General features: G+C 66.4%; 1 protein-coding gene across 2 annotated transcripts in view; it reads right to left on the bottom strand.

Moving 5' to 3' along the window:
• DNAH17 (dynein axonemal heavy chain 17) overlaps positions 1-24,538 on the bottom strand; it is a 72,376-nt gene that overhangs the window by 21,903 nt on the left and 25,935 nt on the right. For both annotated transcript variants that reach the window (XM_037494951.1, XM_037494950.1), the window contains exons 25-56: positions 23,579-23,827; positions 22,158-22,280; positions 21,073-21,420; positions 20,871-20,962; positions 20,444-20,570; positions 19,651-19,803; positions 19,118-19,243; positions 18,913-19,020; positions 17,831-17,962; positions 17,425-17,585; positions 16,879-17,035; positions 16,017-16,121; positions 15,207-15,364; positions 14,894-15,032; positions 14,538-14,765; positions 14,112-14,249; positions 13,214-13,346; positions 12,658-12,785; positions 12,011-12,159; positions 9,163-9,445; positions 8,872-9,045; positions 8,444-8,651; positions 7,952-8,117; positions 7,666-7,768; positions 6,892-7,039; positions 6,424-6,515; positions 5,176-5,337; positions 4,592-4,756; positions 4,254-4,445; positions 3,420-3,686; positions 1,805-1,966; positions 279-512 (exon numbers count right to left, since the gene is read on the bottom strand). In XM_037494951.1, coding sequence (XP_037350848.1) covers positions 279-512; positions 1,805-1,966; positions 3,420-3,686; positions 4,254-4,445; positions 4,592-4,756; positions 5,176-5,337; positions 6,424-6,515; positions 6,892-7,039; positions 7,666-7,768; positions 7,952-8,117; positions 8,444-8,651; positions 8,872-9,045; positions 9,163-9,445; positions 12,011-12,159; positions 12,658-12,785; positions 13,214-13,346; positions 14,112-14,249; positions 14,538-14,765; positions 14,894-15,032; positions 15,207-15,364; positions 16,017-16,121; positions 16,879-17,035; positions 17,425-17,585; positions 17,831-17,962; positions 18,913-19,020; positions 19,118-19,243; positions 19,651-19,803; positions 20,444-20,570; positions 20,871-20,962; positions 21,073-21,420; positions 22,158-22,280; positions 23,579-23,827 — 5,310 coding nt within the window. The remainder of the gene's footprint in view (positions 1-278; positions 513-1,804; positions 1,967-3,419; positions 3,687-4,253; positions 4,446-4,591; positions 4,757-5,175; positions 5,338-6,423; positions 6,516-6,891; positions 7,040-7,665; positions 7,769-7,951; positions 8,118-8,443; positions 8,652-8,871; positions 9,046-9,162; positions 9,446-12,010; positions 12,160-12,657; positions 12,786-13,213; positions 13,347-14,111; positions 14,250-14,537; positions 14,766-14,893; positions 15,033-15,206; positions 15,365-16,016; positions 16,122-16,878; positions 17,036-17,424; positions 17,586-17,830; positions 17,963-18,912; positions 19,021-19,117; positions 19,244-19,650; positions 19,804-20,443; positions 20,571-20,870; positions 20,963-21,072; positions 21,421-22,157; positions 22,281-23,578; positions 23,828-24,538) is intronic.

Below are 24,538 nucleotides of genomic sequence, written 5' to 3' on the forward strand. Positions count from 1 at the left end.
TGGGGGGCGCAGGCCTGGCCAGGGGGAGGTGTGCTGGGGAGTGATAGGGCTGCCCACTTGGTTGGGACGCAGCCACCGTGTCCAGGACCGTGTCTGGAAGGTAATTTCCGCAAAGGGGATGGGGCCGTGGGCTCGCTCCTCCCCCGGCCTCTGTAGGGGGGACAGTCTGGGCTGGACCGGGATCCCCCCCACAGGTCTGGCTCCTCAAGCCCCTCGGAGACAGCACCGGCGGGCAGCGCAGGCGGGAGGCCAGGACGGCACCTGGTCCCGGGCCTCACCTGAGACGCCGTGCTCTGCAGCTTCATCAGCCCGTTCTCCAGCCTCTCGATCTTGGCCACCAGCTCCAGCCTCTTCTTGCCCAGCAGGCTCTGGTAGAGCTTGATGAGCTCCAGGAAGGTCTTGGGCGTGGTGTAGTTGTAGCGCCTCTCGGTGGCGAGGTACACCTTGGACATCTCGTTGACCGTCGTGTGCACATAGGACATGAAGAGGCTGATGGAGGCCTTGACTTCTGGCTGCAAAGGCAGGTGGGGCCGTCCATCCCTGCTGCCCTGGCAGGGCCCGGGGAGGAGGCAGCTGCTGGCCGCGGTGACCCACAGGCGCCGGGGACCCTGGGAGACGCCCGGCCTCCCTCACCCTGGGTGGTTTGAGACGGCGAGGCGCGGCAGGCTTCCTGGGTGCTGCCGAGGGCGCCCACCAGGGCGCAGCAGAGCCCGGCATGGTTACCTACCTCTCTGCCTCTCACTCGCGCCAGGGGAGGCGCCGGGCTGGCAACGTGTCTGCACAGCCCAGGTCACCCAGCGAGCGGGTCCGGTGCATGTCCTCAGCCCGGCGAAGGAGATCAGAGGTTCTTCTCCCGCCTCCTGTCCCCGGCCCGCCCAGCGTCACGGCCCCTGCCGCCCGGGCCTGCCCTGGGAGACGGGCCCTGGGCGCTGGGCCCGGGAGTGGTCCTCACCAGGCACATTCAACGCAGATTTACTTGGAAAAGCGTCCCTCCCGCCCAGGTGCCTTTGGCATCTGCTCCGGCCCTTGCGGGGCCCAGCGGAGGGACCATCCCTGCTGCCAGGAGGCCTGTCCGGGGAACTGGGAGCCGCCTCTTTGCCCCGAGCAAGAAATGGTCGCTGTGGTGCCCTTGGCAAAGGCCTGAGCCAGCACGCAGTGGCTGGCCTTTCCCCCGACAAGAAGGGGGTCCACCCATTAAAACGGGGCGGGGTGTGCCTGCAGGCTGCTCCTGATAGCACCATGTGTCACAGGGGCCAGGACGACGAGGTGTGGCTCAGCCCAGGGCTGCCCCCACTGCCCGTCACCGCCACCGCGGGCAGCGCCCCCTGTGTCCAGGCCGGCAATGAGCGGACATGGACATCATCTCTCAGCCCCACCCCACGACAAGAGGACACTGTCAGAGCAGAGCAGCTGCCGTCACCTACTTGTCTCACCCTGGACAAGGGCAGGTCGGGGGAGGCAGCAGCCTTGGGGAGACGGCCGGGGGCCGCGTCCACTCATCACGCGGTCATGCCCCAGGTGAGGGGTCAAGCCCAAGCTTAGCCGTGTGACCACGGTGCTAACCCCAGGTGCTGCCGTGGCACAGTCTCGCAGGACCACCGACAGCAGCCTGCTTTGCCCACGGCTCACTCGTCGTGAGGCTTTGACACCAGCGTGGCTGTTCGTGGCGCCCCTGACATTTCCGCCCACGGCCAGCGTCCCCCTGCCCCGCCCTGAGCCCGCCCCAGAGTGGACCAGGGTCCCTCTCCAGACAGGCGGCCCAGCACACAGTGGGAGCCGAGGGAGCCGGGCTCCTGGGACCCACCTGGATGCCCTCCGTGTCCTCCAGGAAGCGGGCGCTGACGGACACCAGGGCGTCCTCCGGCCACTCGTGAAACCAGTCGATGGCCGTGCAGTTGACCACCGCGGGGAACTTCCGCGCCCGCACGCGCAGGACGGAGCCCACGGGGGAGAAGCACAGGATCACCTGGATGCGGGGCACGGGGTGCATGCGTGTGCGTGTGCATGCCTGTGTGTGCACGGGCGGGGCAGCGCGGGGGCAGGTCGGGCCTGAGCAGGCAGCCCCGTGGAGGCGGGAGCGGGTGCCCCGGCTTCCCAGGGTCGGGCAGAGCTCAGCCAAGGTCAGGCCTCACTCGGCAGCTGTGAGGGAGCGAGGTGAGCCCGGCCTGCCGGAGGTGGCCCCCAGAGGGTGGGCGAGGACGGAGCGGGCCGTGAGCCTCCTGAGAGGCAGGCGAGGCCCGAGCAGGGAGGGCCCCACCCGCCTTCCCGCCGGCAGCGCCGGCCCCACGGCACGGGGGCACCCAGGTTCCCGGCCCCACCGGTGAGGGTGGAGCTGAGGGGCAGAGAGGCTGAAGCAGACGCGGAGGCTGGGGAGGGGACCTGGGGAGGCCTGCGGGGCAGGGACGGTGAAGACCGAGCCGCGCCTCGGCCGGGGACTGCACCAGGGGCTTGGGGGCATGAGGGAGACGCCTGAAGAGACTTGGGTGAGGCCCACAGGGACCCTGGCAGGGGCGGCCGAGGCCTTGCTTTGTGCCCTGATTTTCCGTCCAGACTTGCCCGGCCCCCCTCAGCGCCCCTTTCCGGTGGACCCCCTTAGACGTGGGGCAGGCTCTTGGGCCCCCGCGGCCCCGCTTGGCTCGGCCGACCCTGTTTGGCCAGGCGTTCGCCCACGGGGGAGGGTGACCCCGGGTGTTCCTTTGGGCATCTGCTGCCCTTTCTCCTCTTCTCTGCACACGGTCTGTCAAAGCTCCTTCACTCCGAGAGGACGCTTTGTCTTGATGCAGCAGGTGGCAGACCCCATTCAGAGCATGCAGGCTTGGGGGCCCGGGTGACCCTCAGTCTGCCCTCTAGGACACAGCCCCCTCCAGGCCCCAAGGGGGTGGCTCATCCCCTGACAGGCTGGGGCTCTGGCTGATCTGGAAGTGGCATCCTCATGGTCATTGCCACCTCCGCCCTCCCCGGCCCAGCTCTGCTGGAGAAGAGCAGGGGCACCCCCACCCCCGCCCCTCAGCTGCCCCGCCGGGGCTGTGCACCACTCTGGGAGAAGGGGGAACATGCTTTATTTCCCTTGTCAGGGTCCACATCAGTGCAGGGGCCTGGAGGGGCCCTCGGTGGGCCCAGTGGCCAGGGGCTGGCTGTCCTAGCTGGACGCCGAGCAGGAGGAAGAGAAGGAGCAGGCACAGCCAGGGCTCCGAGGAGGGTCCCCGTGAGCGGGTGCTGAGCTGAGGGGTACGTCTCTGCCTGGACTTGCCATCGGTGGGGTTGACCGTGCGCACGCTCCTGCTGGCCACGCCGCACGGCCTGAGGCCCCCGCCGTGCACCGGGGAGTCCGTGCCAGGGAAGCTGGTGGTCCCCGCGCCGAGGAGAGGTGGCCTTGGGGGTAGCCCAGCCGGCGGGACCTGCGTGGAGGTGACGCCTACCTTCAGCTGCCGGCGCACTTTCTCGATGAAGAATTTCCAGCACATCTCCCGGGAGTCATTCAGGCCGAGAGACTTGACTTGCGGCCGCATGGAGGTCAAGATGTTCTCCATGTCGTCGTCCGTGAAGAGCCCCGGGACCTCCCCTGAGGCCAGCAGGTCGTTGATCAGCACCAGGAACTGCTCCTCGGCCACCTGCGAGTCCGTCATCAGGAACACCGACGGCACATTCTTCACCGCCGACTTTATGTACTGGGCACTCAGGTCGAGCTGGACACAGGAGGACCCGCTTGGACCCGGGCCAGAAGGGGCAACCTGGGCAGCCACCCCCATGGCCCTGGGCACACCTGGAGGGCAGTGTCCTAGGAGCCGCGCTCAGGGGGCCCTGACCCCGACAGGAGGGCCTCAGGGTCAGGGCGTGGCTCGAGGTGGCCACGATGGTGCATGGACATGCGGGCCTCCCTGCAATGCGACCCCACCTGGGAAGGAAGACCCCCGGCGGCGTGTCTCGGGGACAGGAGACCCGGTCTTCCCAGGCTGCGGGCTTGTGGTCAGAGGCCTGGCCATGCGGAGCCTGCCGCCCAGAGGCCCAGGAGCCTGGAGTTCGAAGAGCAGCTAAAACCAAGCCCCCTTGGCTATTTTGGGCTGGCCTCATGGTGGGCAGGGCCCCCCCACCTTCCCCTGGCTTCGACATGTGGCGCAGGTGCTGGCAGGACCGTGTCCTGGAGAAAGACCCTGGACATCCAGCCCCTCCACGCGGCGGCTCCATGTGAAAGCGGGAGGAGGGAGGGTTTCCCCGGGGCCACACCCAAGTGGTAGGAGGAGCCTGCGGCTCACCTTGAGATCTGGGATGCCGTAGCCCTTCTTGATGGTGATCTGGAAGACGTCCAGGGAGCTGATGTAGGCGGCCAGGCGCGAGAGGCTCTGTTTGCCGCTGCCGCCCACCCCCACCAGCAGGGCGTTGCCGCGGGGGGACTCCAGGATGCGGTTAATCCTGCAGATGTGGGCCACCGCATCCTCAAACAGCACCTGCGGATGCCGGATGGGGGCCGTGGTGACCTGCCTCGAGCGCGGGGACTGCCCCCAACCCTCGGGCAGTGCTTTGCCAGCATGGTCAGCCCAGGCCATGACGTCCCGGCTGGGCGGGGAGGGGGACTCGGCAGCCAGCGCCTCACCAGGTTCATCACCGCGTTGACTTCGTTGTAACTGTCCAGCACCTCGACCAGCAGCTTGCTCAGGTGCGCCATGTCCGTGACCGGCAGGTACTTAGGGTCGCCGATGCCTTGGGCGAAGTGGCAGAAGATGTTTGGTTTGGCAAACAAGAGCTCTTCGCCGAGGTCCTAGGAGCGAGAGACGGGCCTCTGAGCTGGACCCCGTGGGCCCTGGCGCCTTGCCCTGCAGGCCTGGGCACTCAAGATGTTTGTCTGGGCTCCGGGGCCCAGGGGCCTGTGGCCCAGGGCCTGGCCGGCCACTGGGAGGGCTCCCCAGGTGTTCTGATCCCGTCATGGCTGCATGAACTGGCAGACAAGAGGGACTCTGTCCAGGAGGGACCCTCTTCAGGAAAGCCCGATGCACCACAGGGCCCCCGACTGAGCAGGACGTCCCGTGGACGGGGGAGCCCGCGCATCCTGGCCTCCTGAGTGAGAGCCGGCTCCCCTCCTGCAGACACCACCCTCATGGCCAGTCCTTTGGGGACTGCCTGTCCGCACCCCTGGCCGCCCCTTTCTGGCCGGGCGGCAGGGCCGGAGGCTGCATTTACGTCCAAGAACTTCTTGGTGGAGGCTATGGTGACCCTGCGAAGCGTGTCCTGGTCCTTCTTATCGATCATCTTGTCGCCGTACACGCGCTCCGCTTCGTGCAGCCAGAGGCGGGCGAGGTCCAGCGGGGCTTTCAGGACCTCTGCCGTGGAGAACAGGAGGCCCTGTTGGGAAGTGGGTGGTCAGTGGCACCCCCGCCGAGGGGCAAGGCAGAGGCTGCCCGGGGCCGTGAGCAGGCCGTGAGCACTTCCCCGGGACGAGCCACTGTGCTGTGGGGACAGTGCCCCTCAGGGCAGGGCAGCCACTGACCGCCAGGGCCATGCAGACCCTGGGGAGAGACATGGGGATACTCCTCATAAGAGAGGGTCAGGGCTTCACCCCTCGGGGGGTGGACGGTGGAGAAGGGACAGAGAGGCTGATGGGGGCCTAGACTTGCAAAGGCCAGAGCCACGGTTACAGGCGTGGGCTCTGCAACAGGCCCGCCTGCGTCCAGGCCTGGCCACTTGCTGACCACGTGACCCGGATGAGACCAACAGGTGCCTGTTGAGTGTGCTGTTTCCCGGCACTCTCTGGGCTCTGGGACACAGGTCAAGACCGACCCGCCTTCCCGGAGCCTGCATTCCGGCGGGAGGCGTGACCAGTCAAACGGCCGCAGGCGTTACGGTCATGATAGTCTCACAAATGACACAAGTGGGGGCAGCCAGGGGGGGTGTGGGCAGCGGGGGGCTCGGGGCATCTGAGCTAAAGCGGAAGTGGGAGGAACCAGATGTGACCTCGCCCACGTGAGCCTTTGACACTCCCCCCCCCCCCCCCCCCGACACACTGCTGTAAAACAAGCCTGTGGGCCTCTCACACGAGCGGAGGGAGCCGGGCCCAGGCGGCCAATAAATGAGAGACAATGTCATCACGTCACCACCATGGCCACCACCCCCGTCACCGCCATCCCAGCCTCGTCATCACCGTCACCCTCACATCACTCTCCCCGCCACTAGTCATCTTCACCTTCAGCGTCACCGCCATCATCACCCCTGTCCCCAGCACCGGCGAACCACCATCGTCCTCACCGCCATCACCATCACTCTACGTCATCGTCACCATCATCACCGCCACCTTTACTGTCAACACCGTCGCCGCGGCCGTCACCGTCCACAGATCACTTCGCTTTCTCCCCCGGGAGAGGCAGAGGGGAGTGCACCGGTGGCCCAGGGGCTGGGCCGGGAGGCGGCCTGGCACAGCTCAGACAGCCGTACCTGGAAGATATTGGAGAGGTCCCTGAGGTTGAAGACGTAATGAAACTTGATGGCCGTGGGGAGGAACGTGGCTGCCACTTTCTGATGCAGGGCTGGAGAGAGAGAAAGACACCGATTCTCAGCCTCTTCACGGCCGGGGAGTGCCAAGCTGAAAGCACGGTCGCTCGAGCAAGCGGACAGTTAAATGGTGACAGTTAAATGGAGTGAGCAATCTGCATGGCTGAGGAGGGAGGACGCTCGCGGCTCGATGACGCGTAATCATTTCTGCGTGCTGGGTTCCCTGCCTCTGCCTCCCCTGGAGCCGCTGCATCGCACAGCAGCGCCTGCTGAAACCCAGCATCATTTAAAAAATATTGATTTAAAAGTATAAATAAAACACCTGTCGGGGGGAAACACGACGACACCCTCGGCCCCATAAAGCAGGTCTTCACGCCAGGAGGGGAAGGGTGGGCGGGACGGGCTGCTCACCCAGGGCGGAGGCCACCAGCTGGCTGCTCAGCCTCTGCACCGCCATGGGGGCCATGCGGTAGGCCAGGTGCTGGGCCAGGATGGAGCTGTAGATGGTCGTGAGGGCCTCCTGGCCCGGGAAGCTCACGGCAAACACGCAGAAGTGCCGCTGCCAGAACAAGCAGAGACCCGTCGGGCCGCCTGGACGTGCTGGGGCTCCGTCCCTGCTGCCTGACGAAGCTGGGCTAGACGGACAGCTCCCTCCTCGCGCCCCCGCAAGCTACAATCCCATTAAGGGTCCACTCTCCCTGGCTCAGCCGTCTTTCCTTTCTGCTCCCAAGAAAAATGGCTGACAGGGGCACGAGCCTCAGTGCACAGGCCTGGCTTCATCTGTGCCCACCCGCTCACGTGACCGAGAGGGGGTCTGGCCTGGGCGGCTGCAGATGTGACAGGGTGCCTGTCGAGGGTGACTCTCAGACCAACACAATAAACTTTCAAGTAAGTGTGTCTGCACCTGGTGAGTCGCCCGGCCCCCCGACACGGCCGCCGGCTTGCTGTGTGTGTGGAATCCAGATTCCCTGGGCACCTGGATTTCACCAGCTGGACATGGCAGCTCTCCGGGGCCCGGGAGGCCTGGCCAGCTTCTCAGCATCCCCGGACCCCAGGGGCTCCTGACACTTTCTGAAGCCTGGGGAGCCCTCCAGAGGCTTGCGCCGCTGACCGATGCTTCCACCTCCCGGCCGGAGTCAGCCTCCGCCCGCGGCAGCCAGCGCAGTGAGCCTGACCTCTGCTGACCTGGAGTCGGGGGTCGATGGTGAAGGACCCCGAAGTGGGGTTCATGCACGCCACATACTGACAGTTGTGGATGTCCTTGAGCGTCAGCTTCTGTCTGTCGTACCTGCGGGGAGACCAGGGTCCTGGGGGAGGCGCCCACCCTGCCTGCGAGGAGCCTCCACGGGGAACAAAACCAGCTGCACAGGTGCCTGGTCGGTCTGGCTGCCGAGCGGGCCGGGCGGGGCCCAGCGGGGCTCAGAGTGTTGTGGCAGGGACGATGCTCCCGCCCAGCCCGCCCCTCACGCACCAGTGTCCGTGGTCCATGTGCTGCCGGATGAGGGTGTGTGGGGCCACCGTCCCGTACTTGTCCACCTCGGGCATGTTCATGTCGTCGATGAAGTAGATCAGCTTCTTGGTGCCGGGAGGCCCGTAGTTCCGCCCCGATTTCTTCTCCAGCGGCTTCTCCAGCACCCCTAGAGCCGTGGCCAGGCAATGGCCGGGTCTCAGTCCCACCCTGTACCCCTGTACCCCGGCTCTGCTCTGCACCCCCACTTGGCCCCGCCCACCCTGCTCCTGGCCCCGCCCACCCCCGCTCCTGGCCCCGCCCACCCCGCTCCTGGCCCCGCCCACCCCTGCTCCTGGCCCCACCCACACGCCCTTGCTCCGGCCTTGCTCCACCCTGCATCTGCCGCGTAGCCCTGCCCCGCCCCCGCTCCTGGCCCCGCCCCTGCTCCTGGCCCCACCCACCCGCCCCTGCCCCGGGCCCCGCCCGTCTCTGCACCTGCCGCGTGGGCCTCACCCTGCAGCATGGCCGAGGTGGTGTAGAAGTTGAAGGGCACGGCTTGCACCAGGTAGTCGTCGGTGTTGAGGTTTTCCAGCTTGTCCCCCATCAGCACCGACTTGCCCGACCCCGCGTTCCCCACCAGCATCACAGGCCACGACTTCTCCATGAGCAAGTCCATGAAGTAGCGGATGCGGATGGTCTCCGTGGTGTGCACGAGGGAGGCCTGCGGGGCGCGAGGGGCCTGACCACGTCCCCTGCCGCGCGCTGCCTGGCTCGGGCAGTGTCCTCGCCCCACACCCACTCAGGTGCTGCCGGGGCCCTGCTCCACCCTGCACCTGCCGCCCGGCCCGGCCCCACCCCGCCCCTGCTCCTGGCTCTGCTCCAGAGCGTGGGAGGGGCCGAGCTGTGGTCCATGGTCAGCGGCCTCTGCTGCGGGGACGTACCTGCAGGGGGACATCAGGGTCCAGCTCGAAGGAGGGCACCTTGTCCGTCCATGGCAGGAACTTCTTGGTGTCGGGGTCTATGTAGTAGTCAAAGACCGTGCCCTGCGAGGGGAACTTGATGGTCTTGAACTCGTTGATCCACCATTTGCTGAACTCGACTCGATAATCAACAAGCTGTTAAAAAAAAAAAGGAAAGGAAACCGTAGCCGGGGTGGCTAAGCAGCTGCGGGATACCCCCGAGGGCCGCAGGGAGACCCGCGTGGGCGGCGGGGCCCCTTGGTGCCTGGTCACCTGGTCCTGGAACATGGCGCCGCCGAAGGCCCAGAAGCAGGCGAACACGAAGTAGAGTTCGTACAACTCCTTGGGGGAGTCGGGCGGGGCGCTCTTCTCGGTCAGCAGGCACTCCAGCAGGTACAGGATGGTCTGGATGACCGTGATCTCGGGCACCGGCGTGATCTTCTTGAACCCGACCCGCAGCTTGTCCAGGCAGGTGGGCAGGTACTTGTCGAAGAGGATCATCAGGTTGGCCTTTTCAGACTGCACCTTGCGCCTCTCGATCCAGCTGCTCACCACTCTGGGGAACATGGGGAGCACGGTGAGGTGGCCACGGCGTTGTGTCCCCTGGGTGAGCGTCGCCAGGCTGCTCCCTGAGATCCTGGGGCTCCCACCTGGCGTGGGGGATGTGGAACTATGCTCTTCCCTGGGAACCTATCCAGGGGGGTGCTAGAAGCCTAGATAACTGGGAGCCACCCTTACCAGCCCTGATGAGGCCAACATTGAGGGCAGTAGAGCAAGGGGGTAGAAGAAATCAGAGGAAAGTTTCCATGAATCCTTTGGGTGGGGGTGGGAGAGAGAGGATTTGGTGCTGGGAGGGAGAGAGGAGAGAGAGGAGAGGTGATGCAACGTCTCATTACTTCTCCTTGCTCCTGGATCCAGCCATGCCTGAAGCGCGCCATGCCCAATTAAGTTGGTCATTTTTTGTTTTTTGTTTTATTCAGCTAGTTTGAGTTTGAAGTTGCCATGTGCAGTGGGAAAGTCCAAATCAGCGAGTTGTCTGGCAGGCACTGGCCTCTGCGCATAGAGGTGGCCGCCACAGCAGTGTGGGAAGTGGGCCCTGGAGCCCTGCTGCCTGGGCTGGAACCCACCCCCCCACTGCCAGCGGCGGCCGTAAGCAAGTTACTCCACGTGCCCGGGCCCCGGATTTCCCGTCTGCCATGGGGACGGCAGCACTCGCTCCCCTTCAGAGGACTGCCTGGGCTGCTCTGTTTTGGAGCTTGTCGCAGGGAGCCCGCCCCTCGTCAGTGCTGCCCAAGTGTCTGCTGCAAGTGTCGAGAGCATCCGGCTCTGGGGGGGTCCACGCCCGCCCACAGCCACGCCGCCGGCAGCTCCCGTCCAGCTCTGCCTCCGGCCGCACCTCCATCAGGGCAGAGGATGAGCGGAAACCCGCGGCTCGCCCAGGACAGCCGGCAAACCGTTACACTCCCACTGTCTGAACAAAACCGCGGCCCCAGCGCCCGGCAGAGCTAAGAAGCGACGTCCAGTCTTCAGCAGAGGCCGACGTGCACACCTGCCTGCAGACCGCTGCCTTCGCCTGCGGTTTTGAAGGAGTTGGCGTCCTTCGTGCCTGCGGATGTGCACCTGGCAGGGAAAGGGTGTCCTCCCGCCCCTGGTCGGGCGGCTCCTGCCTCGCTGCCTGGCTCCTCCGGCCCTGGAGCCTCACTGCGTCCTCCCCAGCCCTGCAGGGCAGGGGCGCCTCCGTTCCACCCTGTGCCCCCAGAGGCTGCTCTGCCTCGAGGGGTTGCTGCTCTCCCAGCCACTCCACTGCAAAGCCCAGGTCCCTCCTCGTCCCCAGAGAGGCTCTCACTGCCTTGGCCACTCCTCTGGGGGCCCCAAGAACTGCTCCCACCTCTACCCACACCTGCTTGCCTGCTGGTCTCTCCTCCTCCCGCTGGCCGCTCCCAAGTACCCCACCACCTCCGCTCCCCTCCCCATCTGAGGGTTCCTCATTTCAGTCCTCTGGCTTCATCTGCGGTTCACCCCTATCCTCAGCAGCAGGCAGGGTGGTGACCCTCCAAAGACAAGGCCCCCCAGGACCTCAGACGTGGTGTCTGCAGGTGTAATCAAGGGACGGCCCTTGAGGTGCGCTTGCCCTGGGCGAGGGTGGCCCTGACCCACGCCTGTCCAGACGGGGCAGAGACCCTGAGGGCGAGGAAGGCGCAGGGAGGGGACCGCCAGTGGCACGGGCATGGGACGCCGGCTCCGCGGCAGCGGTCCCTGGCCCGTTGGTGCCCCGGCCGTCCAGCAGATGGCCTCGCCTCCCGAGAGGAGAAGCAGCGCATCGAGCTCACCCTCCCGCCTCTCCCCCCGGGGTGTGGGCGCCCTGCCCCAGGCCTTCCATCCTGAGAGACAAGCTCTCCTTCCTCCCGCGCCAGCCGCACAAGTTGCATTTCCAGAGAGGGCTGCCGCTCCTCCTCCGCCACCGCCGTCCGGCTTCCGGTTTGCGCCCGAGTCAGCGCTGGGCCTCCGGCTGCAAGGCCAGCGGCAGCTGTCCTGTCCGGCCCCTGCCCGGGAGCCTCTCCCCTGTGTCCGGGAGGACATCCCTGGATCCCTCCTGCCTTTGGGTCTTTCCGCCCCGAGCCTCCTGGACTCCAGCTGTCTTGTCTTCCCAGAGTCTCTCCGCGCCGGCCACATCTTCCCCGAGGAGCCAGCCCCCCGGCCTGGACGCTCCGAGGCCGGACACACCGTCGGGCCAGGCCTTCTGGGTGGGGGAGCGAAGGGGCGGGTGCAGGGCCCGCTGGGGTAGGATGTTCTCTCCTGCGCCTCCTGTTGCCGGAACGGCCCGCCTGGGCCTCTGCTCCGGGCCCCTGGGCACGGCTCTGCCCGCGGCCGCCGAGCGGGAAAACGCGGCTCCGGAATCCACAGCAGGTCTCCCGTTTCTCAAGGTTCCCAGCATTCCTCACCTCCCGGCCCCACCCCGGCCCCGGTGGCCCCGTCTTCTGCCTGCGGCTCGTTCACCCGGGCTCCCGGCGGTTGCTGTGAGTGCAGGCGGGTGTGCAGCGAGCGAGGCAGTGTGTGCGCGCGCCCTCCGCGTCTGTGTGCCCCTGGGGGTCCTGCGTGCCCCGGACCCGGGCCTACTCACGGATTCCACCCCAGGTCGGCGGGGTTGATGTACAGGATGCCGGCTCTGGACACGGTGGCCGGGGTGGCCGTCCGCAGGTGGCTGATCTCGAACACCAGCCTCATGGTGCGGTTCAGGGGGATCCGCTCGTTGCTGGCCAGGGTGAGGACCTAGCGAGGGGCCCGGGGTCAGGCGCCATGGCTGAAGTGCGTGCCTGAAGTTGGGGCCCCTCCACGCTCGGAGCCTGCCGCCCCTGCAGCTGCCCTCCTCGGTGTTTCTCAGCCACCCTGTGCCAGCTCCACCTCTGCCCGCCGCGGGCCCCAGGTGGACAGTGAGGAGCTGAGTGAGTGTCATGTTAGATGCCCCCTGCTGCCCCCGGGAATTCTGGGGAGTCCAGAGTCCTGCTCTCAAGCTGCGGCTGGTAACTCCAAGGACCCTCTGCCGTCAAAGCCCTCACTGCCCTTTCTGTCCTGCGTGATCGGGACAGGAATGCGCTCCCTGTCTGTGCCCAAGGCGGGGCGCGGGGAGCTCCGCAGAAGGGGACCCCATAGTGGGGCCAGGGGTCTCCTGGGGGAGGTGGTTACACTGCAATTCTCTGAGCCCTCTGTCCCCCACTGCCCCCGACGGAGGTTTGGGGGTTAGGGCTAGAATCCAGCAGCCCCTCGAACCTTGTTGTCATCCATGACGGTGTTGAGAGACTCGATCCACATGGGGTCTATGTCCCCGTCCAGGACGATCCACTTGGGGCCGTCGTGGGTGAGGTTGGCCAGGTCCCGCATGATGGTGGAAAACAGGCCTGTGAGCGAGCCGGCCAGGTGAGGGGGCAGGTGAGGGGCAGGTGAGCAAGGTGGGTGTGAGCAGGCTGGTGTGAGCAGGCCCCCAGCAGACCAGGGGTGCTCTGAGGCTGGAGGGCTGACAGGCTGAGGCTGGAGGCCTGAGCCTGCCCTCTCTCCTGGAGGTGGCCACACCCCAACTTTGGGAGACAGCAGAGGCCCTCGGACAGGAGCACCCCCCCTTCCTGCCCCCTGGTCTCGCCTCCGCCCGTTGGGACGCACCCCTGGCTGCCCCAGTCCCGGGGAGCAGGGGGAGGCGAGCTTTCCCGTGTCCTCACTGCCTCTTGGCGCTGGCGCCATGTTCCGGTGCCCGCCCCCCGCCCCCTGCCAAGGGCCTCGGGGAGCTGGGGAGGGCTGGCATGGGGACCCCCCGCTGGCCCCGCCCAGGTACCGTCTTTCCACTCCCTGGTCGCCGGGTTGATGATGCCAAAGAGCTCGTCGCAGGTGACGGCCTTGGGGTCCAGGTCCACGGCCACCGGCCTCCTCTTCAGGTTCTGGTAGGTCTTGTTGAGGGACTTGAGGACCTGCATGGGGGCATCACCGTGGGCTCAGCCCCGACCCCAGCCGCGGGGGAGGCAACATCCACACCCAGGGCCCCCGGAGCCGCAGGCGGGACCCTGCTCTGGCCCTGTCCAGGGATGGCCGCTGCAGGGGGCTCCGCAGGGGACAGGGCCGGCCTTGGGGCCACGCCGAGGCCCCACGTAGTGTCCTGAAGACGAAGCCCCGGTGCTCACGGCACAGTCCAGGCAGGGAGGCCCCGGCTTCCCGCGGGGAGAGGCTGCAGGGACACTGGAGGAGTCTCGTGTAACACGCACGCACACGCGTGTACCTGCTCAAAAAGTGGGGTTTGTACGGGTGCTGCCCCTGCGTCTCTGGTCTTTAGAATAACCTTTACTAACAGCGCGGTCGTCTTCTGGGGGCGTCTGGCTGAACACTTGGCTGGTTCAGAATTTTCCAGAGTTACAGACGTTAGTGACGTAGCTGGCGCCTGATCTCCACCACGACCCGGGCGGGCAGGGCGGGGGCTGGCGCGGGGAGGTGGGTGACCAGGGAGAGGGCCTCATCAGTGGAAGCAGGGTCCCCAGGCTGCCCCTCGCCCCGCTCCTGCCCAGACCACAGCTTCCTTCCTGGGCACATTCTGGACCTGGGGCTTCCCGATGCACTGGGCCGGGGGAGGGGGAGGTGAGGAGCTGACACTTTAGCAGCCTCGCTGGTGAGCTGGAGCCCAGCAGAGTCCTGGGGCACCCCCCCCCCACCCCTGCAGGGTCGGGGAACCCAGGCACCCGCACCTGGGACTTGCCGCTGCCCGCGTTCCCGATGACGAACACCGAGTGGCGCACTTGCAGCAGCTCCTCCAGCTGCACCACCTTGAGCACGAAGCTGTCCTCTGCCTGCAGCTTGAGCTCCAGGATGCTCTGCTTGATCACCTGGGGGCCGGCAAGGCCGCTGAGTGCGGGCACCAAGGCACGCGGCCTTTCTGGGGGGGCTTTCTCGGGGGCTGTTCCAGGGGACCACGGCCTCGGCATGGAGGAGCCGGCCAGTCCCGCCCGCGGGGCTACTGAGAGGCAGGGGATGGTCTGCCCGAGGCCCTGCCTGGAGCTGAGACAGGGGCTGGTCAGGGCTGCCAAGGGCGCCCGGGATTCGGGGGTGCCTCAGAGCGAGGGGGCCCCCTGGGGGCCTGCCCTGGGATGGACCCGAGTCCCGGCCTCATGCACCTTTTCAAAGTTCAGGTCCCGTTTCCGCGGCACGTCCAGGGCCGGGAAGAGGTCCCCGATGAGCCCCATGAACACGGGCAGGTCGTCGGTCACGATCTTGGGGATGTTGAAGTCCCTCAGCGCCCGCATGAGCACCTGGTCCTCTGCCCGGCTGGGGTCCCCCCTCTTCAGGGAGCCGGCCACCACCAGCACGGACTTGATGGCTCGCAGGCCCCAGTCGTAATGGTCCTGTGGGCGGGCAGGGCGAGGGGGAGCTGCCTCAGCAGGCCGAGGCCAGGGCACAGGGTGGGGGAGGGTGTGGCAGGGTGGCGGCGGCAGCCCCCCTCAGGCCAGGGGCCCCCCGCCTGGGTGCACACCTGCTTGGAGAGCAGCTCCTTGCACAAGGTGTAGAGCGTGATGAACTTCCTGGCCAGGAGCCGGGCTTCCAGGAAGCCCTCGGCCACCAGCATGATCTCGCAGATCAGCTCGAAGTCGGGCACCACCATGGCGCAGGGCCTGGGGACATCGGGGAGCCTGCCTGGGGCTCGGCCTCACCCCGCCATCCAGACACTCCACCTGGCCACTCACCTCCCCTGCCCCGGGGAGGGGAGCAGGAAGCCACCTGCCCCCGGCTCCCAGGACTCCTCTGTCCCCTCCAGCCCTGGGTTGGCCCCCCTCCCGCCCACACACCTGAACAAGGCCTTGAGGTTCTCGGGCAGCTCCGTGCGGCCGGCGTACCCGGGGTTCATGGTGATGAAGAGGCCCACGGTGGGGATGAGCCTTATCATCTCGCCCAGGAAATTGAAAGTTTTCTTCTTGGCGCGAATTGCATCTTGGACACATTTTACCTAAACGGTGGGCACGGACGTCAGGTCTGCGTCAGACGTCAACTCCCGGTCGGCCGGAACCGATGCGCCCGGGTGCCAAGGGTCCGGCCAGCACAGACGCTCCGGCCGCAGCCCTGCCTACCTGGCCTGGAACCCGCCGGGACCCCGCCCCGCCTAGGCCTCTGCGGCCGCACCCGCCCCGCCCAGCCCGCAGCTCTGTGGCCGGCCTGCCCCGGCCCCTCGCCGCGGAGTGACCGAGCAGGGTCACCGCGCCGTGTCCCCAGAGGCAGGCTGTCGTCACACTCCTGGGGCTCCCTCCGGGGGCTGCACCCCGTCTGCCCCGTTACCGCTAAGTACGTCCACCTCCGGCCACCTCACACCGCCCGGCCGCGCTGGGCCAGACGCTCTTTGAGGAAGTCCCCCCGCAGGTGAGGGACGCGGCCCTTCCCCCTGGGCTCCCGCCAGGGCGCCCGCGTCCCCGCCCCGCAGCCTGCGCTCCGCCCGCCCGTGCTGGGAGCCTGGAATCCCCTAAGGCTCTTGTTCGCCATCCGTGTGCCCGGGACGGGCTCTGCGCACGCTGGGGCTCCCCCCCGACTCTGGGGTGGGCGGTAACCGCTGCCGCCTCGGGGTCAACTGCCGAGTCCCCAGCGGCCCTGCGCGGCGGCCTGCGCACCTGCACGGCTATCACGGACAGGACTTCCACCGAGATGCGGTTGAACTCATCGAAGCAGCCCCAGGCCCCCGTCTGGGCCAGGCCCTTGTAGATGTTGCCGCAGGACTGCAAAGGGGAGACGAGGCCTCGGAGGGAGGAAGCCACGAGGGGCCATCCCGAGCCGGACCAGGGCAGGGAGCCCCGTTGGGCCCCTTCGAGGGCCCTCCTCCTTCACAGACACCGTCTCAGCATGCAGGAGGCTGTGTGGGCTGCGTGACCGCGAGGGTCAGAGGGCAGATGCCCCCCTTCAACTTCAGGATAGGGCCCCCAGAGAGGGGGGCTCGGGCGGGGAAGCCCTGCGGGCCCAGGCGCCTGAGCTCAGTGCTCCCCTTCCCCTCAGAGGCTGCTGTGGCCTGGAGCCAGAGGGGGTCCGCTCTCCTGCGCCCCTGGGGGGAAGACGCTGTTGCACCAAGTCTCCGGTGACCACCTTGATGGCCCGGCCCCAGTGCCTCACCCACGCCCACCTGGCACCCCACAGTGAACCCCGAGGGAGGTGCTTGCTCTGCCTGAGTACTCAAATGCAGGGTAAGCTTGCAGCCCAACTTGGGGGGTCATTGTCAAGGGCAGGGCAGGACTTGGGGGACTGACCCAGACCAGGGCACATGGCAGCCTTTTCCAGGCACCTCGTCTTCCAGGCACCCTGTCAGGCCCAAGAGGCAGCAGATGCCCAGAAATGCGGCAGGGATTGGTGGGGTGCAGCGGCTGGCCTGTCTGCAGGGCCCGCAGCATGCTGGCAGCCTGGGCTCCAGGTGTCTGCAGCCCCTGGCAGCTGGGGGTGCAGCTGCAGCCCCGGACACCCCGTCCTGCCCGGGCCGGCACTTGCCTTGTAGTCCATCTGCTCGGAGCAGTTGAAGACATACACCATGGTGCCCAGGGCCCTGCCTAGGTCCTTGGTGGTCTCCGTCTTGCCGGTTCCGGCGGGGCCAGCGGGGGCTCCACCCATGATCAGGTGGAGGGACTGGGTCAGGGTGATGTAGCACCTGCAAGGGACGCGGCTGTCAGGTGTGCCCCACCCTGCAAAGTGTCACAGCGTCTGTCACCCCCCTCCCCCGCTAGGGCCCTGGACACGTCAGGGGTGTGTGGTTTTTGTTGTTAAATAATCTGCTCAATTCTCCACCAGTTCACAAGGGTTCAGAACACACCCCCACTTTGCAGGCCCTCTGTCAGAGAGGTGAAGTGAGCCCCCCAAGACAGCACAACCAGGGCAAAAACTCGGGGTCCAAGGATGCCCCCTGACCCAAATGCTGGTTCTTTCCACCTCAGCAGCCGACATCCAGGTCTGACCATGTGAGCCTCGTGGGGAGGAGCCCCTGGAGCGAGAGCGACTCCCATCCCGGGGTGTTCAGGGCCAGACCTGTGGCCCGGTCACCTGTCAGTGAGTGGGGTGATGACCAGCCGCGGCGTGTTGCCAAGGTACTCATAGGAATACTGGATCTGGGCATCACAGATGTTGGCAAAGCAGTGCCTCTTCTCTTCGTCCCAGCGGTGGCGCAGCTGGGACTGCCAGGTGAAGGCCTGGGAGCTTTCCACCTGCCGAGGTGTGGGACGTGAGGGCCAGGAGTGGCTTGCGTCCAGACTGGCCCGACTCCCAGGGATGCTGCTGGGCCTCTGCCTTCCTCCAGCGCCCATGCCAGCCCCAACACCCAATGCACAGATCACACATCTGGTGTTCAGGTGCGTCTAAGTGGGGAGGGAGCAGGTGCTGCCACCAGGAACAGAGCTGGCGTCCCGGGAAGAGGCAGCAGCAGGGCCCAGCTCCCGCCCAGCCTACATGCCTTGGCCACGATCATCTTGGCCACCACGTCCCGAGCGTGCACGTCGATGGTGCAGATGGTCATGATCTTCATCCTGTCGCCAGCGCTCAGGTTCCCGATGAGCAGGGTGATGAGTGTGTTCAGCTGGCTGATCTGTGGGAGCAAAGGCAGCTCACAGCACGCCGTGCAGCCCCAGGTGCCGGGTGGTCTCCAGGCTGTATGGGGGCCCTCCCCGCCCCGTGGCTGGGGAAGACCACATGCGCTTGTTCACAATAACGAAATACAGAAAAAGTTCTCCATGTCCTCCGGTTGGGGTGGGAAGTCCCCCATTGCAATACCAGCAAGTTGATAAAAAGCGATATAGTAGAAGAAAATCTAACGCCACAGGAAGATGGTGGCTATCGGGCTTTAAGAAAAACATGGGTCTTTAAAGTTGTGTAGATTGTACATTTTGACACAGAAGTCAATGAACTACATGCGAAAGTATCAGAAGGCTACTAAAGAGTGGCTCCAAGAGTCAGCCCAGCAGTGGGTAACAAGAATGTTGCCAGTGGTTATGTCTTGGTGGTGGGGCTTTGGGTAGATTTTCTTTCTTTTGTTTAAAAAATTATCCTTGGGTCTCCCGGGTGGCGCAGCAGTTGAGCGCTGGGTTGAGAAGCTGCCCGCAGCCTCTGCAGCGCCGGTTCGATCCCCGGCCCCCAGCGCGGGTCCCACATGGCGCGCAGACCTCTCCTGCCGCCCACTGCTCCCCTCAGCAGTGTACCTCGGTCCTTCTGCCTGCTCTGCTCCCCGCTCTGGCTCTGGTGAATCCTCTCACCCTCCCGCGCTTCTGACTGTACCCAGAGCTTGTATAAATAAATAAAAATAAATCTTTAAAAAAAATTCTCCTTTGTTTTTGAAACTTGAAACCAAAAATTCTTTTTAAAAAAAAATCTGTGGTAGCATTGGATGATTTCTAGAAAGAGAAATTCAGCTTCCATGTTTCCGAAGCAGGAACACCAGGGTTGCCACCTCCGGGCTGTTTCTGTTCTACCAAAACAGATTCCACCAGGCAGCACCCCGGGGAGCTGAGATGTTTCCCACAGACACCCGGGGTCACTCGCCTGCTTTTTGTTGTAATCTTTGATGGCGTTTTCATAGCCCTCCTCCAGCCTGGCAAACGCCAGCCCCACCTCGGTGGTCCACCAGATCTGGGTGCACGTGAGCGCCACCTGAGAACAGACGCCTCGCGTGAGCCTAGACCGCCCGTGGTTATCGGGGGACACGCCTGCCCCGCGCCCCGCCCCCGCCCCCGGCCGCAGCCCAGACCTGGGCGGGGTAATCAAAGATCCACTGCTCTCGGGGTTTCTCCTCGTAGGTCACCACGGCCTCGGGGATCTCGTGGCGGAGCGTGGCACACATGCGGTCCAGCACGCGGTTCAGCCAGACTTCCACCTGCCGGCCGGAGGGGGCGTGGGCGGGGCCCGGAGCACCTGCTTCAGAGGCCTCCACCACAGCCCGTCGCATCACCCAGGGGAGACACGGCCAGGCTTTCCAGGCAGTAGCGGGACCCCACGATCGATGCGGCTGGGAGGCCCGGTGTGCCCCGCGGGGGCAGAGGGGGGATCCGGAGAGAAGACAGTGATGCCGTCCCCCTCCTCTTCCCTCTCTCCCCCGCCCTGTTCCTCTGCCCCCTCCCTCTGCTCTTCTCCCCTCCCCCCCTCCCCTCTTCTTCACTTCTCAAGAGGTGCCCACACTTCCCGGTGGGGCCGAGCTGGAGAGTCCATGCCAAGGCATTGCCAGCGGCCGCCCTGCCCCCGCAGCGGGGAGGAGACGCCCGGGCGGCCTCTCCGCTCACTCACCTGCCCCGACAGGTCACATTCGAGGTCAAAGTCCACGTACTCGTCCTCCTTGCTGTACATGCCCAGGCCGACCTTGAGGGGCTTCCCGCCGGCGTCGAGCTGGAACTTGAGCTTGCACAGGCTGTCGAAGAGCTTGGACAGGTGGCGGCTCACCTGGGCGGGGGCCGGGGGGCGGATTGTGAGCGAGGGCTGGGGTGGGGGTGGCGCTGGGCTGGGGCCTGGCTGGGGCGGGTCGCACGCCCTGTGCCCCCTTCTTTGGTCGGTGTTTAGCGAATACGGCAGTGAAGAGAAAGGTGAAAAGCATCTCAGCCCCCAACACCGGGGACACACGTCTGTGCCCGCAGGTGCTGGCCCCGGTGTAGGTCCCATCCCTGCCCTCGTCCTGTTTCCGTCCGTCCCAAGCTCAGGCCCCACACCACAGGCCACCCCGCGTGCCCCCGCAAACGTGCCGCAAAGTTATGATTAAAACGAGGGGGGCTCACGCCCCTCCACCCCGCTAGTTCGTCCTCCTGTTCATCAGGGGAGCCTCGACGAAGCGCTTCCTCCGGGCTCCCGGGCACCAGGCTGAGTGGGACGAGCGGGAGGGTGGCCCCCTGAGCGGGCAGGCGCCCCAGAAACCATCAGGCAAGAACGCGAAGCTCGGGGCCGGAGCCTGTTCCTTTCCGTCCCCGCGGGCCCTGGGGTCTCGGGCCTGGGCCACCGTGGAGGGACGCGGGGACATCCGGGGCCAGCCCGGAGCCGCCTGGGCGGGAGGGCAGCCCGGGCCGGCCACCCCCGAGTGCCGGCCGCTCACCTCCACGGGGTAGTTCCCGTTGGAGAGGATGTCCAGGAGGTCAGCCGAGGACACGAAGTAGAACCGCGGGAAGGCCAGCCTCTTGGTCTCCAGGTACTCCGCCAGGGCCTTCTCGCACACGGCCAGGCTGCGGGGAGAGCGGAGCCCTGGGCAGCGGCCTCTCCCGGCCGGGGCTGATGGACAGACCCCGGGAGGCCCGGCCGCAGTCGCAGCCCCAGCCCGTCAGGGTCCCTGGCTGCAGGGCGCATTGTTGCCGCCGCAGCCCTTGGTAACTTGGGGAGGGGAGCAGGGGCGGCCCCCACCCCCAGGGCGGTCGTCTGGCGCAGGGAGGGGAGGCGCAATCCCAGACCCCGGCTTGGCCGTCCTGGCCAGCAGGGGGCGCCCGACTCGGTCCCTGCGCCACCCCGGCCGGGCAGGAGACACCCACCTCTTTTTCAGGTTCTCCAGCTTCTTGTAGAGGCCGGGCTTGTTGGTGGCTTCCACCACGTTGGGCGTTTTCACGGCTTCTTCCATCAAGGCCTGGGGACCATCGGCACGCTGGGAGCCCCGTCTCTCCCCGGGGTGCCCTTTCTGAAAATGCCTGGGTGGGGGCGAGGGGGCGGGGAGGGGGCGGCGTGGGGGCCCCGCACCTTGAACTCCAGGTCGATCTTGTCGAAGAGCCCGGCGTCCTTGGGCAGCTGCGTGCGGATGTCCTCGGAGCCGATGAAGATGCTTTCCAGGTGGCTCCAGGTCCTCTGCACCTCGAACCAGATGGAGATGACCGAGTCCGCCGTGGACAGCTTCTGCTGCCAGCTGGTCACCTCCTTCAGGAAGTGGGCCAGGTACTTGGACATCATCAGGTTCTGCAGCTGCACCTGGTTGTCCTCCAGTGTCTCCACCAGCAGCTCGTCCGACTTGAGCAGCGGGGTGCCCGTGCGCGGGTGCGGCTCGTGCTGGAACTCCATGGTGGACCAGGTGCTGTCCAGGGTCTTCAGCACCTGCCGGGGCGCGGGGGTCAGCGCAGGGGCCCAGCACCCCGGACGTGGCTCTAGGACTCGCCGCTGTCCGCACCCCTATCACTCCCCGCAGCCAAGCACTGGACAGTGTCCCTGGGCGGCGGCTGGACAGGCAGGATGCGGTCTGCCCGCACCGTGACCCCAGACGGCCAGGAAAGGGGGCAGTGACAGCGTTACAACACGGTGACCCCCCAAACGAGACATTCAGGGCAGGAAGCCAGATGCAAAGGCCACCCAGTGTGGGTCCCTGGTGGGAGACATGGGGGCGCTGGGGCGGTTGGGGCCCGGGTCTCCCCCTGAGGCGCTGGGAAGGCTCTGAGGCGCTGATCTGAGGGCTGGCGCCGCCCTTGGGCTGCAGGAGGCCAGGCGGGTGAGGAGCAGCAGCGACAACTCAAACTCAAAACAGCTGGGTGAAGAGAGGGGCGTGACCTGCAGAGGGGCCCGGGGGCTCAGGGGGACCTGCCTCAGTCCACCCCTCCCTCCCCGGCTTCTCCAGTCCAGGGCAGAGGCCCGGGGCGGGGAGGCGGGCGGGACAAGAGGGGGCGCTCAGGTCGTGGAGCTGCGCAGCTCGCGCGGGGCCCAGCCGCAGGCGGGCAGTGGGCATTTTCAAGCAATACATTCTGGAAATGCTGTGCAGATCGCTGCCACGACCCCTGGGCCCGCGTGACGAGGCTGCGGGTGCAGCCTCGGGCCCCAGCCAGTGCCCGGCCGCGGGGTACCTTCTCCATCCCCGACTCTTTCACCGCCTTGTCCACGATGTTCCGGACCTCGTCCTCGTATTTGTGCAGGTTCAGCTGCAGCAGGTCAGCCAGGGTCGTCTCCTTGGACATCACAAACTTCACCTGGGGACGCAGGCACGTTCCCTCGCGCGTGGGCCGACCTTCTGGCCTCTCCGCCCGGAAGGTGGGCACGGGGCTGGGCCCACCACCAGCTGCCCTTGACCCTGCGAGTCGGCCTGGCCTTTCCTCCCTGTTGAACAGTGCCCCCTGCCGCGCCGCCGGGGCCTCAGTGCGCCCTTATGTGGACACGGGTCTTGGCTCTTGAGGGTCATGACGTGGAGCCGTCTGGCTGGCACAGGTGGGCCTTTATCGGGGACAGCAGGGAGACTGAGGCACGCAGAAAGTGTGTGTGCAGAGGCAGGGGCCTGTGACGTGGCCCCCAGCCTGGGGTTCAGGGGGAGCTGGGGGAGCCAGAGGGCCCTTGACAACCCTCATTGACAGTCCTCCTTGACAGGGGGGCGCGCAGCCCTGCTGGCTCCAGATGTCTGAGCCCTTCGTGGTCCTTTGTGACGGCGGCTCCGAGTGGAGGTGGGGCCCTGTGTCAGTCACCGGCTGGCGGGGCCTGACCATGGCTCCAGTAACACCACTGGCTGCTCAGAGCGCACCAGCCCCCAGCCCCAGCCACACCCCCTCAGCCTCTTCTTGGGTCATTGGACCCGAGCCCACCCTGGAAGGCGGCGTCCAGCACCCCGCCAGCAGGTCTGGGGGGACCGTCCTCAGGCAGGCTACACCCCGGTCATGCCAGGTCCTGGAGCTTGGAGAGGAGGCAGCTCAGTGCCTGGGTCTCGCCCGGGACCCCAGGATGGGGCCTGAGCCTGTCGCCAGGGGTCTGGACTCAGAGGGACCTTCCGCTTGTCTTTCCACTTCTCTCTGCTGGCCCAGGCCACGTCCCCAGGCTCTGGGGAGCCCTTCCAGCTCTCCCCAGGAGGCCGAGGACTTCCAGCTCCCACCATCACACTGGAAGTCCTGCTCAATGTGCTAAGCACAATAGGCAGCTGCCGCTGTGTCTCCCCGAGAGCCGAACCAGGCCACCCCTCTGCCCTGGCCCCATGTGGGGCCTCGGAGAGCTGCTCAGCGCAGCCTGGCCACTGTTAGCTGATGGTGGGGAGGGCCCCAGGGTCCCCACTATGGGACATTCCTGGAAAGTGTGGGCCTTGGGGGTGCACAGGAGATCTGGGGGGCTGTCCATCCTCCCCTACAACCAGAAGTGGCTACATTATCTATGGGGCCTGGAACAAAATGGGAAGGATGAGGGCCCTTTGTTTAAAAAGAGGATCAAGAATGTCAAGGGGCCGGGCCAGCGTCCCACGCAGCGGCCCGCCGTGCCCCGGCCTGTGTGACACCCGCCCCCGCGCGCCCACCTGGGTGGCCTGCATGAGCTGCTGCCAGTGGCGGTCCCGGATGGCGGGGTTCTGCAGCTCGCTGACGGCGCGCAGGGACGTGATCATGTTCTTGACCGTGTTGTCCAGCCCCACGTAGGCGTCCCAGGTCTTCATCTCCTTGTCCAGGGAGCGCACGTCCTTGGCGAACTTCTTGCAGTCTATGTCCATCTGCTCCACGTTGATGTCCTTCCACTTGGTGGTCTTCCAGTCGTCGATGCTGGTGTTCACCTGCGGCGGAGAGCTCGCTGTCCGTGCCCGGAAGGCCCCGGAAGACACCGGGACACTGAGGCCCTCACTCGTGGGCAGCCAGGCCCAGGGAGAGTCGGGAGGGTGGGCAGCTGCCAGTCACGAAGGCACCTGCCCAGCTTGCCTGCGTCACGTGCGGTGGAAGCAAACTAAAAGGTGACCCAGACAAAGGGAGAGCCCCGAAGCCCACGGACTGGACGACACAGCCGGGACGCAGCTCCCTCTTACCTGCAGGCTTCATGCGCCCCCAGAGAGCTGGAGACGTGACAGGCTTGTTCTAACATGGACGTGGAGGCGGGTGGCGATCTCGGGAGGGGGGAGGGAGGGGTCCCCGCTGGCCGGCCTGGCGCTGACGGGGCAGGTCAGCGGACACCGGTTCTGGCTCACGCCCCCCGAGTCCTGACAGGCCGCGGAGCCACAGGCGCAGGCAGAAAAGGGAAACGCACCCCCCCCTTGACTCACACGGACCGAAACGGTCACGGGCTTCAACGAGAACCCAAACCGTCCAGCTCTCAGGGAAAGAAGCAGGACTAACCATCGAGCTGCGGGGGAGCCCCTGGACCTGACCCCTGGCAGGACGCACTGACGGCTCAGACGGCACCGAACTAAGGCCGTGCCTCAAACGCCCACTGGGGATGGGAGTCGAGATGGGGGGCGGGGACACGCCTCTGCAGGCCCGCGGCCACCCCCTGG

This window comes from Talpa occidentalis, unplaced genomic scaffold, assembly GCF_014898055.3.
Source record: "Talpa occidentalis isolate TD23 unplaced genomic scaffold, MPIMG_talOcc4v2.1 talOcc4.7, whole genome shotgun sequence".
NCBI lineage: Eukaryota > Metazoa > Chordata > Mammalia > Eulipotyphla > Talpidae > Talpa > Talpa occidentalis.